Below are 18,552 nucleotides of genomic sequence, written 5' to 3' on the forward strand. Positions count from 1 at the left end.
TACTTGCCACGATGGCCGGTAACTACCGCCACGAAACTCTTTTTATTGGTATAACGCGAAGCATCAGTGAAAACTGCTTCAGTGTCGTTGGAGTAGCTTTGAGTAATGCGTTGTGCCCTGGCTTTACGCCGTCCCGTATGGTGTTGGGGGTGCATGTTGCGTGGCAATGGGGGTACGTATACTTGCTCGCGTACCGATCTTGGAATTTCGACTTTGATGCCGTGCTGCGTATGGTACGTGATGCCAAGTTTTTCGAGTAGGTGTCGGCCTGGGCGGGTCTTGGATAGGCGCTCGAGCTGGGAAACTTGTTGCGCCTCCACGAGTTCCTCGAGGGTGTTATGCAACCCTAGCTCTAGGAGTTTGCTGGTGCTAACTCCGGGCGCCAGTCCCAACGCGAACTTGTACGTCTTGCGTATCAGGGCGTTAAGCTTGTCTTTTTCCGCAACTGCCCATTTGTGAAACGGTGCCGTGTACATTAGTTGTGAAATAACAAAGGCTTGTATGAGTCGTATGACGCTGCCTTCGCGCATGCCCGCATGTTTGTTCGTGATGCGTCGGATGAGTTGCATCGTTCTGGTGGCCTTTGCCATTATCTTGCGCAGTGCTTCACCATTGCCGCCATTCTGCTCAATCATCATCCCCAGTACCCGGATCTTCTTTACCATTGGGGTTGGTGAGCCGTTTGATGATGTTAGTTTGATTTCTTGATTTTCTGAAGGTACGTAGTTTTTGGGCGGGCGTCCCTTTTTCACCGGTCTATATAGCAGCAATTTGGATTTTTCGGCCGAGCAGGTGAGTCCCGTGCCTACGAGGTAATGCTCCACGCATTCTATGGCCGCCTGTAAGCGATCCTCGATCTCTCCGTCACTGCCTGTTGTCGTCCAGATCGTAATATCATCCGCGTATAGCGTGTGGTGCAGTCCATCAATTTGATGTAATCCCTCGGGTAACCCCAGTAGGACGAGGTTGAAGAGCATCGGCGAGATCACCGAGCCTTCGGTGTACCCGAGCTTCCAATAGTGATTTGATTTGATTCTAGCTGTCCCACTCGCATGCGTGCGGTTCTTCCCGTGGGGAAGTCTCGGACGTAGTTGTACACTCGCATTCCGAGGTTCAATCTGTCTATTGTTCGCTATATGGCGTCGTGACGAACGTTATCGAAGGCCTTTTTCGGGTACAGGCCAAGGATGGCTCTCGTTGAGCACCCAGGATTTTCTATGATTTGATGTTTTAGTTGCAGAAGAGCATCCTGTGTGGAGAGATGTCTTCTGAACCCAATCATTGTGTGTGGTAATAGGTTGTTGTCCTCGAGGTAATCTGTTAGTCTATTGAGGAACCCATGTTCCATCAGTTTACCCACACATGATGTTAGGGAGATAGGGCACAGGTTCTGCAGCTGCAATTTCTTGCCGGGTTTCGGTATAAGTATGATCTGCGCTTCTTTCCATGGGTGGGGTAACTTTCCACGCACCCAACACTCGTTAATATAATCTTTGAGTTTCTCTAGCGATCTGTAATCGAGGTTGCGCAGTGCCCTGTTCGATATTCGATCTAGGCCTGGGGCTGACTTGGTATTGAGTTTGACGAGGGCTGCCTCGATTTCAGAAATTGAGAATTCTGCGTCTAGGATGGCGTTGCCTTCTCCCCTGTAGTCCGGATGTACTTGCGGGGGCGTTTGGGATATGTAATGGAGTTCCGCTTCCCGTAGGAAATCTTGCTCCATTCCCCCATAAGCGTGTATGATTTTGCATATGCCTTGCCTCTGTGAGGTCATGGTGTTCGCGGGATCTATGAGGTACCGCAGTATCTGCCATGTGCGATTCGCAGTGAGCTGACCATCCATCTGCGCGCATTTCTCTTCCCATTGCTGTTGTTGCAGGTTAAGTGCGTGCTTTTCTATTTCTTTGTTGAGCTGTGCTATTCGTTTTCACAGTCTCCTATTATGTCGTTGTCGTTTCCAACGGCGATGCAGTTGGGTCTTGGCTTGCCACATGTGCAGTAACCGGGGTCTATTCTATCAAGCCCAGCTGTTGACGGCATCAATTGCGTCGCCCTCTCGATGTCACGCCGAAGTTGCTCGGTCCATTGCTCAATGTCTTTGATGTCTTCAATCTGTTGCTTGTCTCGATTTTTTCGTAGTAGTTCCCAATTGGTGATCTTCATTTGGCGACCGGCATTGTGTTCCTGTGGGCCGCCTTCTGCTTCTATAGAGATAATGTAATGGTCACTGCCTAAGTCTTGCATGGTGTTTCTCCAAGTCACCTTTCGTGTATTGCACGTAAAGGTAAGGTCAGGCGTGGTGTCAGTGCTGACGCTGTTGCCCTGCCTAGTTGGTGCCGCTGGGTCAGTGACCTGCTCGAGGCCGGTGAGTTGCGCCGTTTCCCACAAATGCCTGCCTTTCGGCTGATCTTGTTTGTAACCCCACGCCGTATGCACCGCGTTGAAGTCACCTCCAATTAAGAGTTGTTGCCCCTGGGCGATATCGAGTGCTCGTTTGAAGAGGACGTGAAAGCGGTGTTTGCGGCATCTCGGACTGCTATAGACGTTGAGTACGAAGATGCTGTCGGGCGTCTTACGCGGTGGAATTAGCTCTACGAGGACGTTTTCAATATCCTTGACATGGGTGTCGTGTTCGATGACCATGAGCTCTCGCTTGACCAGTGTGGTGACATTTGGATTTTCCTCCTTGCCTGGTATAGACTGGTATCCTGAAAGTGTGGCGGGGCCATTTGTTTCCTGCAGTATGATGACGTCTGGGCGTTCGGGGATCGTTTTCAGGTATTGTTGTAGGTGCGCTCGTTTGTTTTTGTAACTTCTGCAGTTCCACTGCCATATTGTATGTTTTTGTTTCGAAGGGTGTCTTGCCATGGTTATGTGGTACTACAAGTGTGGCGCCGCTTCGCTATGCAACGTCACCAGCGCGCTGTTGGCAGCTTCTAATCTGGACAATCTGAGATAAATGCTCTCCAAGCTCTGTTGAATCGTACGCGTGATAGTCGCGGTGATAGTTTCCTCGAGACTGCTCACGCAAGCCTCGAGTGCCTTCACTCGGGTGTCGTCTGTTGCTGCGCGCGTACGCTTGGAACGTACTGACTTTTTAAGGGAGATAGCCAGCCCGCCTTAGTATCAGGGCCTTCGACCTCACCGTCCTCTACGAGTTCTTCTTGTGTTTCCTGCAATGCCTGTTGATCAGTCTCGCTGTGAGCGGCAGACTGGAGCTTTTGTATGAGTTCGTCCTTTGCGTGAATCTATGCCTGCATGCATTCAGTTTGTTTTTGCATAGTTTGTAACGTCTGTTTTAACTGAGCTATCTCCGCCTCTATCTTAGTGTGTATTTTGCCGCCAGCCTCCGCGTTTGTTGCGCGTTTTCCTTTGACCGCATCTGCAAAGCTCACCAAATCAGTTGTCTTCGCGTCCCTCGTTGGGGTCCGTCCAGGTGTTCGGCTGCGAGCTCGGCGTTGCTGCTGCTTTCGGGGTCCCGGTGTGCGGCTACGAGATCGGGAGTGGCTTCGACTGGGTGTCCTGGATCTTCAGCGGGGCTTGCTGGTGGAATAGTTGGTGGCAGTGGACTCTGCCTCCTCGTTGGCTCTGCGTCGTTCCCACTGTCTCTTCGTCACGATGTAGGGCGTTTTGTACCTTGCACGGCAGTTGCGGTCCGCCGTCATGTGTGCGCCCCCGCACAGCTTGCAATGGGGGGAACACTGGTGGTTGGGGCCTGGGTTAGAGGCGTCACAACCACGACACACTTTGTCCTTGGGCTTTGAGCACACGTCCATGCGGTGACCAAGTCTCCCGCAGCAGTGACACATGTCGATTTGCTTGCGATACAAGGTGCAGCGAAGGAGAGCGCCGCCATAATTGACGTAAGTGGGCACTCGCGATCCTTCAAACGCCACTATGACGGTCGTGGTGTTACTGAGCCGTTTGGCTGCCAGGGCGTAAGGGTTACGTGCGTGAACGATGCTGGTATGAATGGACTTGGCGTCTTCTTCCAACGGGATGCCCTTGATTATTCCCTTCACCGTGTTGTCGGGGGCCATCTCGTACGCACTAACCTCGTGGTGGCGGTCGCCGATGGTGATGGCTTGAAGCTGTCTGTACTTATCGGTGTGAGAGGCATGTGGTGTGCTCACGACGATGATGTTTTGATGGTTGTTGGAACACACCGTGTCCTCCCCTGCTTCATGAGCCGGTACGTTGCCCACGCGGTAAATCGCCGATGCGAGGCGCACGGTTCCAGTGGTGGCCACGTCGAGGCCTCCTCGTGGTCGTATCACGATCTTGAAATCGCTCCGTGGGAGTAGTGGCATTTTGCTCTTTCTAATGACTTGCTGCTTGATGTTACGCGGTTGTCGACGCGAACGCTGTCGCTTGAAGTCCGCTCCCTCGCCGGTGCAGGAGAAGACTCCGTTCTGGGTGTTGCTCTGCGCGTTTGCGCGGTTAACTTGGGTCTTAGATCCGATAGTGCACCAATCCGTGCCCTCCAGAAACTCTTCGGGGGAGATATTCTCCCCGTTCACTTGGACTTCCATCGTTGTTGGGCGAAGAAAGCGCCCGCGTCAGAGGAGACGCTCAGCGCGTCTCGTCGGGTGGCCGGCTTTCGTGAGCGTCGGGCCTAAGGGGCGCGGGTTGAAAACCTCTCCAATCCGGCAAAAAGTGTTTTCCCACCTTGAATTTCGGTGTCAGTGGAATCCTGGTCACTTTCCGCACGCGTTGTTGTAAAATTCATGGGCTCAATGACCGAAAATCACTGGCAAATAGTTCTTGGAAGACGGAGCCGACGTGATGCGCGTCCGCTCTCTTCGGCGACCAGCGCGCCCTCCCCCCATTTTCCACCCATGTCTGTAATTTTTACTATCTGCATCACCAGCCTGTAAACTACTGATGTCACTGTTATAGGACGGTACTTGTTGTCCCCTTTCCCTATAGATCATGCTCATCCTGCTTAGTTTCCACCCATTGGGAGCTTTACCATTCATTATAGTTTGGTCCTAGTTTCTTTATTAGCATGATGGGGATGCTGTCAGGGCCTGTTGATGTGCTATTAGGAACTCTTTCTTCTGCTCTTTCCCACTTTCGTTGTCCTAGTGGAGCCACTGAGCTAATTGGTCCATCCTCATCTGGTACGGTGCATGCAGCGCTTTCTTGGTGTTTAAAATTTTCTGTCCTCATTGTTTTTATATATTACATTGCCTCATCTCCTTCTAGGATGACCCCTTGAACTGCAGTTATAAACCTCTGTTTGGTGCTTGTCTTATTACTCACAGAATTGAGATGGTTCCAAAGCTTTGCAGCTGCCTTTCTATCCTTTTTGTTTACTTCCGCCTTCCATCGGGCCCCCTTTCTTCTAATCTTTTCACTGATCAAATCGGATGCCTCCCTTCTGCAGCTCAAAATGTTATCCCATTTTCTTTTGACATCCTCTTCCGGTTCACCCCTCTGTTTAGCATACCTGTGTTCCCTGTAGGCTTCCTGACGTCTTACTATGGCTCCCTTAACTTCCTCATCCCGCCAGCTCTTGGGTTTGTGTTTGCTTTTCCCGGTTGATTTGACTTGTACATTAGCAAGCTCTAACTCAAACAATCGAGTTAGATTTGTGTACGTCCACTCTGTTTGAGTATCCTCGGTGATTATTATTTCAATCTCTTTAGTTGCTATTTTTATTTGCCTTTCTAAATAAATATTACCGTGTGGTTGCTCGTAATGCCGCCTTTCCAATTTAATTTATCTTCCAAAACTCAGCTTGGTATGTTTGTGGTCACTACCTAAGCTTCTGGACCCATATTCATCTATGTTCTTCACCCTTAGCCGATCATACATCTCATGTGACATTATTGCGTAATCTATCGTCGACTGCAGCCTTCCCACCTCCCACGTTATCTGCCCTTCGCATTTCTTGGTGCTGTTGCAAGTGATTAAATCATGTCTTTCACACATATCCATTAGCATCCTGCCTGTTGGGTCAGTATGACGATCCATATCTTCTATGTACGCATTCATATCTCCTAACGTAATTACTTCGCCCTTTTCTCCAAGTTCGTAAATGTCATTTCCTATGCACTGCACCATTTGTTGATTTTCTTCTCTGACTTGCCTCTGTCCACAAGTATACAAAACCCAGGAGTGTCATTTGTCCTGCCACTTTCTATTTTAGCCATTAATGTTCCTTGCACTCCTGCTTGACCCTTTGCCAGTCTGTACTTTTATGAATGAATGCCCCAATACCACCACCCTTTCTGCTGGCTTCTGTTTTATTAGAATATTCCCACGTGTCGTCCGGATTGTTAGGCGGTTGTTCCATGTCCCTAAGATGTGTTTCTACAAAACCATATACCATTGGCCTCTCCTCCCTTATCTGTTCTTCTATCTCTTCCCACTTCAGCCTAATCCTGCCACCCTGTATGTTAGTATACCCTACGTGTGAATTGGCTCGGCCCTCGTGGCTACGTCGATTTCTGCCACGGACTCTACGTGTCTTAAATATCGGTGCCACTTTGGAATTGTATCAGTCTATACCACCTGTCAAAGAGTCCCCCTGGTTGTTTTCCTCAATAATAGCTATCCTGCACCCCGAATGGCCCCGTGTCCCCCCCCCCCCCACAAAAAAAAGCTACTGCGCGTCTTGCAAGTTGCCAACCCACCTCATGACCTAGCTGCCCATCGAAGTTAATTCTGTCTCGTTGAAAAACACCCCACCTATGCACCTCTCTGTTTATTTCCACCACCTGAAAACCTTTCTCTCGACTCATCCGCCATTACTCTTGGTTTGCGTTGACAACCGCTCTTTGCAGGTTGCCGCCACGCACCGGTACCTCCGGTATCGTGCATATCACTACCTGTACCTGAGTAGAAATGGCGCGCATGTCATCGACCCCTTTCGCCAGTGTGGTCGCTAGTCCGGCCGTATCTTCATTTAGAACATCGTTTGAACCGCCTGAAATTATCACGAGGTTTCGTCCGTCAGCTGTAGTTTTGAGTTTTTCGATCACTTGCCTCATGACTGCTTCCAGCTTGCGTACTGGGAACGTCACTACTGCAACCCTCTTCTGACCTCTTACACCCACTTTGATTGCTTCGGCGCATCGATTTAAATTCGAGTCCCCAGTGATTATCACGTGCTGTGACTTTTCAGCTGGAGCGTTCTGCACCTGGGGGTTACTTGCACCTGTGACGCCGGCTGTTTTATCCCCTCCCAGCTCCACCACTACTTCGCTGAAGCTGGGTCTTGAGACCATTGAACCGGCTGAACATGTTTTTTTTCGAACTTGCTTGCTCTTTCTTCTCCCCCGTTCTGGTTGCCAGTTCCTTACCGTTCTCTCCGTCGGCGACTCTTTTGTGCACTTTCGCTGATGGCTCCTCGGTGAACTTGAGCCTTTTCCCCATAGTCTTCGTTTTCTCTTGCTCTGTCACCAACGCAGTCTCCAGCTCGGTGATTCTCATCAGCAGTTCACTCTGGGACACATCATTTTCTCCATTTTTTCCTCGAGCTCACATTGCCTAAGCTTTTCGTCAGCCTCCTGTACATTCGCGTCTGCACTTGGATCCATTTTCAAAACCACTCCACATCCTGAACATTTTGCAGCCTTTTTAACCATGTCTTTTTGACACCAATTGTCCTTATAAATTGTCCTACTCGATAATTGTAAAACACGGCGTACAACGAACACTTCCCTACGAAAAAAAGAAAGTCTAAGCTTGCGTTTTCGTTGTACGTGTACCTCCTCCCACGGGGTGGCAAGAGAAAAAAAATCTCGGAGTATGGTCTCGCAGTATGCCAAAGTGCTACGTAGTGTCATAGGCCTTCTCCATATTGAGTAACACCGACGAAAAGAATTTTGAATAAAAGCATTACGAATTGGCGCCTCGATTAGGCTAAGTCAGTAGTTGACTCAGCCTCTCGAAACCCGCACTGGCATGGGTCAAGCAGGCTATTTGTTTCAAGGAGGTGCATCAGTCGCCTGTTTATCATTTTCTCAAGGACCTTGCACAGTCAACTCGTATATGCTATGGGCCTGTAACTTGATGCTGAAGATGGGTCCTTACCCTGTTTAACGATAGGAGTAATGATGGCTTCTTTCAAGGCAAAAGGGATGTCCCCGGAAAACCAAACAGCATTATACAAGGAAATGAGGGTTTTTTTTGGGTTTCGGGGGCAGACGTTTCAGCATTTCGTACACTATACAGTCGGAGCCTGGGGCGGTCCTGCTATAGCAATTAAGCGATGCTTCTAGCTCTGCTAATATGAAAGCATCATTGTATGTGTCAGTATTTATGGATTTCCGATCTAATTTTTTTCTGTTCTTGCTATGTAGCGTTGAAACGCTGGATTGTAATGGGTTGAGCTGGAGACCTGCTCGAAGTGCGCACCGAGGGAGTTCGCTTGGTCTTCCAAACCGTTGCCTTCTGTGTTTACTAGAGAAAGAGGATGTGCTTCTTGTCCTACTACCCTACTGACCGTGCGCCAGACTCTTGCCTCATGTGTATATGAGTTGTTGCCAGATAGAAACTGCTGCCATCTCTTCCTTCTGGCCTGTCGCCACGTTCTCCAGCCTTGTGACTTGATGTTTTAAAATTGACAAGGTTCGCGCTTGTTGGGGAGTCTCGAAGACGCTTCCATGCATTGTTTTGTTGTTTGCGCACATTGGGACACTCACTGTTTCACCAAGGGACGCGTCGTTTTCTGGGTAGTCCAGATGTTTGTGGAATGCACTTAGCCGCAGCTTCAATAAAAAAAAAGCAGTAAAGTACTCTGGTTGATATGTGGGGTTCAACGTCCCAAAACCACCATATGATTATGAGAGACACCATAGTGGAGGGCTCCGGAAATTTTGACCACCTGGGATTCTTTAACATGCACCCAAATCTGAGCACACGGGCCTACAACATTACCGGTTCCATCGGAAATGCAGCCGCAGAGTAAAGTACTCTGCAGGTGCATATATGCTAGAACCGCTAATGTAAGTCCAACTGAAGCTAGCTATCTTTAAAAACTGGCCCCGGTTGGCTTTTTCTATGAGCGATTTTGGAACGTGTGACGGATATTCAGATTATGTTAGTGTACTCAAAATTATAAGAAAATGGTCACTGCCGGAAGGATTATTTATGACTTCCTATGTGAGTATCCGTAGGAGTGCTGGAGAGACAATGCGGAGGTCTATCGATGAAAACATATTATTATCAAAGCTATAGTATGTTGACTCTTTTCGATTGAGGAGACACGTACCAGAAGAGAAAAGGAACTGTTCAATAAGGCAGCCTCAAGCATCGCAGCCAGAGTCACCCCATAGGCTACTATGAGCATTAAAGTCCCCTAGGATGAGATACGGTTCTGAAAGTTTATCAATCAGCGACTGAAATTCGTGTTTATTCAGTTGGTGGTGTGGAGGTATGTAAATACTGCAAATTGTTACCAATTTGTTGAAGGTGACAGCTTGAACAGCTATTGCCTCCAGGGATGTCTGAAGGGGTAATGTGTACAGGCTATTCCTTGATTAACTATTATGCAACACCACCGGATGACGTGACCACATCATCTCTGTCGTTTCGAAAAATAATGTAATTGCATATTGGTTCCTGCATTCGTGTCTTTCCTCAGCCATGATATAACACATTACCGACTTATTCGACAAATATACCCGGCAGCGTCAGACCAAAAAGACGAAGTTATGTGGAGAAAGTTACAGACGGGGATGCTCCCCAACCCTGTACTTTAAAGCAAGTGGCACCCAGAAGGTTTCCGGTCACAGTGCAAATTTTGTGATAAGGTGTCAATTTGGTCCACATGCATGGTGTGGGCATGTCTGAGTCAGAACGCTAGTTCACACTCTGCAAAACCCTGGGAGGCCCTGCTCCACCGTCCAGACACCAATGTACAGCAAGACATTGTCTGTAGAAAGGCTGAAAGCTGGGCCAGATAGTGACAGTACTTGAATATGTATATTTTAACTTAAAGGGACTGTCTACCGCTCGGAAAAAATGTTCTGGTTGTGGCGCAAATGAAAGGATAGTTCATCACATCGGCGGCAACGAGCATGCTTTCGGGACAGAAACAAGGAATTATAAATTTTACTAAATGTTGAAAGTCGATAAACAGTGATCCCTAGCGTCACCCAACAGCGAATGTGGTCAATCTTGACAATCTATTGGTATGACAAGAAATCCTCGCAGGTATGCTTATTTTGCTTAAAAACAAACACGCTTAACTTGAAATTGTATTTTATGCACTTGAGGCAGCTTTAGGTTGCGCCAGACAACAATTTCTGCTTTTTTTCCTCGCGTGCTCAAATAGGCGCCCGGTGTCGCTGCCAGTACTAGTACACGTGCCAATTTAGACATAGGGTATATTAACATGCGTGGTGGCAGGAACAGGTTGAAGTGGGAAGAGATAGAACAGATTCTAAGAGAAGAGAGGCCGATGGTATACCGTTTTGTAGAAACACATCTTAGAGACATGTAACAACCTCCTAACAATCCGGGCTATGCGTGGGAATATTCTAATAGAACAGAAGGCTGCAGAAATGGGGGTGGTATTGGGGCATCTATTTATAAAAATACAGACTGGCAAATGGTCAAACAGGAGTGCAAGGAACATTTATGGCTCAAAGGGAAAGTGGCAGGGCAAATGACACTCCTCGATTTGGTGTACTTGTTTACTGGGAGGAAAGGCCAGAGAGGAAAACCAGGCAATGGTAGAGTATATAATCAATGACATTGAGAAATTAGGAGGAGAGTGCGAGATATTTGTACTAGGAGATATGAATGCACACATAGAAGATATAGATGGGTATACCGACCCAACAGGCAAAATAATCATGGATATATGTGAAAGGCATGATTTGACCATTTGCAACAGTACTGAGAAGTGTGAAGGGCGAATAACATGGGAGGTAGGAAGGCTGCAGTCGACAATAAATTACGCACTGATGTCACATAGGATGTATGATAGACTCAGGGGAATGCACCTAGATGAATGTGGCTCCAGAAGTCTGGGTAGTGATCGCAAACGTATCAAGCTAAGTTTTGGAAGAGCAATGAAAGTGGGAAGGAGACAAGATGAGCTACTACAGGAAATTTTTTATTCAGAAAGGCAAATAGAAATTGCTACTGAACAAATTGAGAAGGTAATTTCTGAGGTTAATAAGACAGTGTGGACATAGACGAATACAATTAGACTGAGCTAGAGCTTGCTAAGGCACGTGACAAGTCACCCCGGAAAAGGAGACACAGACACAAGAGTTGGTGGGATCAGGTGGTTGAAGAGAGCCATATCAAAACGTCGGGAAGCCTCTTACATGAATCCAATTAGACTGTTTGAGCTAGAGCTTGCTAAGGCACGTGACAAGTCACCCCGGAAAAGGAGACACAGACGCAAGAGTTGGTGGGATTAGGAAATTGAAGAGAGCCAAAGCAAAACGTCAGGAAGCCTCTTACACGAATCTAATTAGAGTGTTTGAGCTAGAGCTTGCTAAAGCACGTGACAGGTCACCCCGTAAAAGGAGACACAGACACAAGAGTTGGTGGGATCAGGAGGTTGAAGAGAGCCATATCAAAACGTCGGGAAGCCTCTTACATGAATCCAATTAGACCGTTTGAGCTAGAGTTTGCTAAGGCACGTGACAAGTCACCCCAGAAAAGGAGACACAGACCCTAGAGTTGGTGGGATGAGGAAGTTGAAGAGAGTCATATCAAAACGTCAGGAAACCTCTAGGAAACACAGACAAGCTAAGCACCGGGGTGAACCAACATATGATGTTGAAAGAAAATGAGAATTGTTTCTAAGCTGTAGAAGGAAAGCATCCCTTCTGATCAATGAAAAGATTAGAAGAAAGGGGGCTCAGTGGCTGGCAGAAGTACATAAAAAGGATAGAAAGGCAGCTGCGAAATTCTTGAACCATCTAAACTCCCTAAGAAATGAGACGTGCCTAGAGTAGAGGTTTATAAATACAGCTCGAGGTGCTACAGGCTAAAAGATGACGAAGCTATTGAATATATAAGAAGAAGGGTGACAGAAAATTTTCAACAAAGAAGTGCCTTATGCACCACAATAGACAAGGATGGATGAAGTGGCGCAATGTCTCCATTTTCCTAACTAGAGTGGGAAAGGACTGAGAAGAGGGTCTCTAGTAGTACATCAACTGGCCCAGATGGCATTCCAATTATGCTGGTCAAGACATTGAGTATGAAGTCTAAGCACACTTTAAGAGAGGCAGTAAGCAAAATAATAATCGATGGTGAAGTCCCAGATGGATGGAAACTTAAATATATGTGCATGATATATAAAGGAAAGGGGGACAAAGCTGACATAAACAACGACCGTCCTATAACAGTGACATCAGTGGTCTACAGGTTGGCGATGCAGGTTATAAAGGAAAGACTGCAGGCATGGATGGAGGTTGAGGGGGTGCTGGGGGAACTACCAAATGGGTTTCGGGAACAAAGGAGGTTGGAAGATAATCTGTTCTCACTGACGCAGTGCATCGAAATAGCAGAAAAGGAACACAGGCCCCTGTGGCTAGCATTTTTGGATATCAAGGGAGCATACGATAGCGTGGTTCAAGAGGACTTGTGGGGAATACTGGACACACTAGGTGTGGGAGATGGAGTCACTAATATTTTAAAGGATATCTATAAAGGTAACAAGGCAGTTATAAAGTGAAAAAAAAAAGAGGTATGCAAGCCCGCAGAGGTAAAACGGGGGCTTAAGCAGGGGTGTCTTCTGTCACCCTGGTTATTCATGATGTACCTACATGGATTAGAAGCCAAACTAGAGGGAAGTGGACTTGGCTTCAACCTCTCTTTCGTCAAATTAGGAAAACTCATTGAACAGGCACTACCAGCATTGATGTACGCAGATGATATAGTGCTAATGACCGACAAAAAGGATGATTTGCAGAGATTGAAGGACATCTGCGGTAATGAGGGAGATAGGTTAGATTTCAGATTCAATAAGGAAAAATCAGCAGTCATGATCTTTAATGAAAATGAAGGTAGTGAGCTTAGAGTACAGGAGGTCACGCTACAGATAACGGATAAATACAAATATCTGGGCGTATGAATGAGCAATGGGACCGAGTACCTAAGGGAACACGAAATATATGTGACGACTAAAGGTAACAGGAATGCAGCAGTGATGAAAAACAGGGCACTGTGGAATTACAATAGGTATGACGTTGTGAGAGGAATATGGAAAGGGGTCATGGTTCCTGGTCTGAAGTTCGGCAATGCGGTCTTGTGCATGAGATCAGAAGTTCGAGCAAGATTAGAAATTAAGCAACGTGGAATAGGTAGGCTTGCCTTAGGAGCTCACGGGAATGCACCAAATCAGGAGGTACAAGGTGATATGGGATGAACATCATTTGAAGGCAGAGAAGCTAGCAGCTAGATAAAATTTGAAAAGCGATTGAGAGAATTGGGGGAGGAGCGTTGGGCTAGGAAGGTATTCAGCTATTTGTACATAAGGAATGTCAATACAAAATGGAGGAAGCGAACTAGAAAATTGATGGGTAAATACTTCGAAAACAGCAGGGGGCCAAACCAAAAATAACTATCGGTTAAGAAGAAGGTGAAGGAAGCTGAGACCGATATGTGGGGAATTCGCATGATTAAAAAGTCCGTACTAGAGATCTATCGAACTTTTAAGCAGGAAATTGCCAAGGAAAGGATCTATGATAATACTCGGGGTAGTTCTCTGCTGTTTGAGGCCAGGACAGGAGTATTGCGAACCAAGGCATATCGGGCCAATTACGAAGGGGTAGTCACGGTATGCAGTGCGTGTGGAGAGGAGGGGGAAACTGCCGAACACTTGATAATGTTCTGTAAATGGCTTCACCCTATAGTTCAGTATGATGGCGCAGAGTTTTTCAAAGCACTGGTGTTTAGAGAGAGGGAGGGCATAATAGACTTTAAGCTTGTAGAATTAACTAGAAGGAGGTTATCTGATTGGTGGCTAAAGTCAAGGCACGAGTGAAAATTAAACCCTTCAATGCAAACTACAAGCCCTCAACCTCACTATTCAGAGGAAAAAAGATAAATCTACATTTCGGTTCACTAAGTATTACGGCTTGGTGGCGTTAGCAACTGCCCGATATGAAGGGTTCAGCCATATCAATCCATCCACTGTACTGCCAGCAGCGTGTTCGCTTGCCTGCATGCCTGCCTGCAAACGGCGGAGAAACACAACCACGGCGTCCACCGCCGCTCATGAGAACAACAAGAGTGTGTGTGCCTAAAACGACCACTAAGATATTTGTTGTATTAATCATCAAACTTGTTAAAACCACACGCAGTTTCAGTTTTCTGCTTTCACTGGCACCGACCAGTGTTCTGGGCATTCATCCAACCGATGGAAGGAGACATAACGTGGACAGAAAAATTCTGTTTTAAAAATTTGTGCGCACTTTGCAGAGAAACCGTTGCAAGGTTACACACTTCACTTGGTACGCTTTTTATTGCGACAAAAAGCAGGAGAGCAACGAAGGACGGTACGCACTCACTTTGACTTAGCACACGACTACGCACAGCGGTCTGTCCCTTGTTCTCTTGTGGCCACGTAGTCGTGCGCTGAGTTAAGGTATGTTCAAAGACATCACCAGTCAAGCCCTTGTCGCTGCCGTGTCTCAGTGGATTCCGGCTGGCTGCTATAGGGTGCGATAGGCAACGCCTCCCGTGATTGCCTGTTTTTAATGATGTTTTCTCTCTCTTTCCAAGCGAGAGTGTTCCTGGCATGTATAAAGAAAACAACCTGTGTGGTTTCTGGAAGCAACCGTAAGTTACTGGTCGTCCCCAAAACAAAATACGTAAGTGGCTTCGATCCAAGCCACGGTGGTTACGTTTATAGTCTGCACCAGTGTTTGTTCCCTTATCGTCCCTGATGTTTTCCGCACACTCTATTATTGGTTCTGTTGTGTCGTGCCTTGGCGGCACCGACGCAGACAAGTTGAAGGACGCGCGGGCGGGCAAGTCACCGCTTTGAACATCGCGCGGCCACCCTTGCGGCCCCTGTGTGCTGAAATATCTTTAGGCGACTTCTTTTTGTCCCTAGGTCCTAGCCGCTTGATGCATCGTTGCAAGATACGCGCGAAACACAGACTAACCACTTTAACAATACAGTAAATTAAAATATTACCTTATTGAGGCGTTCTTGCAATAACACACTAAGAGGTCGGTAGATCAACCAGATCTAGTGCATGTGCTTGAAAATATTACAGCGCTGGCGCCGACGTTCATTTTTCTCCCTAAGTAGGGAAAGATTGAACTTGAGCGTTTCTGGGTGGCTGCCAGTAGTTAAAACAAAACATGCATTCGAGCATACGTGCTCTTCGGCCTGGCTAAAAGTCGGAGCCGCGCTACCAGCGCCTTGTCTTGACAAGCAGGTGTGGTGTAAGTAGGTTTATTGTGGCGTGGTCACTACCCCTGTTTCATAATTACATGCGTTGCAACGGTATACATTGTTTGGACTTTGTCCCAGGTCTCACTCCCTTCGCCGCACCGCCCATAAAAAGACTGATACACTGCGAAAAACTAGAAATAACGCGTAACGGCCAGAAATTTTAGTAACCTGACGCTTCGAGATGACCTTGACTAATATGTGCTCTTCAGCAATACTGGCGACAGGTTGCAACAAACGATCGAGTGCTTCAGTGTGGCTAAGGTGGAATGATAGCTATTTGTAGGTGTACAGATGAATTCACGATTGGAGAATTGACGATTGGCTGCTGCAGCCTCGACTACCCACAGAACCCTACCTATTTGGAGGACCCCCCCCCCCCCCCCCCCTCCTCTGATCATCTTTTTTTTTTCTTGGTATTGCGACACTGCGCATGGGCAGCCTCCTGTTGGCGGCCGAACGAATCAATTTGGCAGGGGCACCTTAGCTCGCCCTTCTCTCCAAACCAGCCGCAGAATGACCAGCCCTACATCAGAAAAAAGAGTGTATACAGAAATGGTAGGAAAGCGGCGGGTGCAGGACGACGAGAGTACAGGTGCTACTTGAACTGAAGTGGGACAATATGAGGCAGGTCACTTTTAGAAGAGCCTTACACAGACTATATAAAGAAAGTGCTGTTTGTTAAAAACGAGACTCGTTTTGTTACTTCCCTCTCTTGTCCATCTTTGTCATCTCCCTCCAAACAGCAACAGTAATTCGTCACTGTTTGAAGGGAGACTGCATTCTTCTCTCCTGGCAGTCTACCTGCAAGGAGAGAAGAATGTCTACCTGGCATTTACTTTCATTTCTGAATCGGTGATGAAACATATGTGCTGACTTCATGCGTATCTGTTAAATATGGGGTTATGGGCGGTAACAGCGCACAAACTCACGATACAAAGAGAAGGAACACAAGCAAGCTCCGACTCTCAACTGAAAATTTATTGAAATATACAAATTATCTGATCATAAGATGAACATACGCAGAAAAGTCAGCGAGGGACCACGTTGACGTCATTAACAATTTTAAATTGCGAGTAACTGTGCAGGCACGACAAAATTCAATTCAAACAAACATGCTACTGATTAGGATTACTTCTTTTTCATGTCAAGATATCGATGTTTGACTAATGCAAAACTCATCTTCTTTTTTGATATGAAAAGCTGACGTATGGCACCACCTCCTTCTCCCTGGTGTGGTTAAAATGTCATCCACCGCCAACGAACTGTCTAGCAGCTATTTCACAGGGGACTGTTTATGCCCTTATGCTCGCTTCTTTTCCTCTCATACTTTTAAAATTGAGATAATGGGGCCGTGACAAGTAAGAGAGTTTGGCACTGTGGTCTCATGGAGAATGAAGTCACAGGATGACAATAACTGCGGCATTTGCACGGCTGTTGTGCAAATATATATATACGGTATATATATATATATATATATATATATATATATATATATATATACACACACACAAACACACACACACAGACAAAGAAAGGAATATGGAAGAGCAAGTATATATAAATATGCGTGTTGATCCTCCGTGAGAACGATATGCCCCCCATGATGCAGCCTAGAGGCTCCTAACCCTCGTAGTCTCTTACTATGCTTAGTCTGCAAAGAGCACCCATCGTACCAATCTTATCATTTACATGGTCATTACTTATACCTCAACTCTTAAAGAAGACCTCAGATAATGGTAAAAAAAAAAGTTCAGGGGAACACCGAGGCTTGTTGGAATACAAAATCGTTCTGCTAGGAGTTTTGCTAAATCAGCGTTTTGACTAGAGGGCTTCTCTTATTCATGCCCATGCTACTGCCAAGACAAAGAAAAGTCCTCTTGTTTAAACAACAGTGGCTCCAAGGACATGCCCTGCGTTGCAATTTTTCATCATGCCTGCTGAAGAGGATTTTAACATAACTGAATTGACAAGCAGAATAGTGAACATATTCTGATGCTGCTATGTCTTTCGATAATCTAGATGATACAACATTGCTAATTATGCTTCTTTTATTTTTCTGTAGCTGCACATGCTTATCTTATTCACCGTTTTTCGTTTTTTCAGCCTGCGGCAGTTGCATGGCTGATGGCGCTCGAAACGGGCGCCATGATGCTGGCGTGGCGCCAGCACGGCCACATGCCTTCTTCGTCTGCCTATTCATCATTTTCCTGCTAGTGCTCATTTTCACGAAGCCATCAAAGGAGATTGGTAAGCATAGCACTTGATGTGCTCATTGTTGACATGTGCCTGTGGCCCATATTGCACTGTAATGATGAGCTAAATTCATAGTGTTACCTTTGGGTGGCAAAAGAGAACTGGCATGTGATGAAAGCTTCCATGAAAGAGCCATGCTCATATGGCACCACTGTTGGTGCATGGAGTGCATCGCTGCACAGTGAAGCAGCATAATAAATGCATATGTTACAGCACACACAATATTTGCATTCATGTCCTCGTCATCGGGATGTCACTGGTACATAGCACTATTGTACTACCTTCAAGGACCACTTAAAGCATGAAAATTCTCCTAAGTTGAAGCATGGCAGCTATGGGGTAATAAACATACTTTTATTTCCATAATCTTCACTCTATATCAAATCTGTGCAATTGGGACTCGAATATCAGAGCCAACGTTGACTTAGCAGCATGATTCAATCATCTCGAAACTGCGCATTCCAGCTGTTATACTAAAGGTTTTGATGTTACTTTTCAGTTTATGAGTATTGTATGTCACGTGCAAACTTGAGTGCACTTTTCTCTTCTTATTGCACATGGAATGTTTTAGAAATGCTTTATGTGTGTAAGAGCTTTGGTTTTATATACCTGACATGTTCCTTGAGAGTCTTCAAGGTGCACCTGCCACTCTTGCAAGTTTTATTCAACTTCTCTCTGATGAAGAATTGGGGTTTCCTAACGTGATAGTGTCTGAATGCGAGCAAGTTGGTATGTGTTCACAGTTCAAAACAGCACTAAATAAAACATGTACTAGTACACAAAGCACTACTGCCAACTGCTAACTGCTTTGGTTTATTGTAAAAACACACTAATTGTCAAGGTACACTCCTTTGTCAAGTTTTGTTATCGCCCCATTACACGTTAAACGGCTGCCTTGCACAAACCGTACC

General features: G+C 46.5%; 1 protein-coding gene across 1 annotated transcript in view; it reads left to right on the plus strand.

Annotated features, from left to right (window-relative positions):
- Window positions 1–15,224: 15,224 nt before the first annotated feature.
- Window positions 15,225–18,552, plus strand: part of LOC119174091 (stimulator of interferon genes protein) — an 85,224-nt gene continuing 81,896 nt past the window's right edge. The window contains exons 1-2 of the mRNA XM_037424892.2: window positions 15,225–15,378; window positions 17,492–17,635. Coding sequence (XP_037280789.2) covers window positions 17,506–17,635 — 130 coding nt within the window. The 5' untranslated portion in view covers window positions 15,225–15,378; window positions 17,492–17,505. The remainder of the gene's footprint in view (window positions 15,379–17,491; window positions 17,636–18,552) is intronic.

Source organism: Rhipicephalus microplus, chromosome 5 (genome assembly GCF_043290135.1).
Source record: "Rhipicephalus microplus isolate Deutch F79 chromosome 5, USDA_Rmic, whole genome shotgun sequence".
NCBI lineage: Eukaryota > Metazoa > Arthropoda > Arachnida > Ixodida > Ixodidae > Rhipicephalus > Rhipicephalus microplus.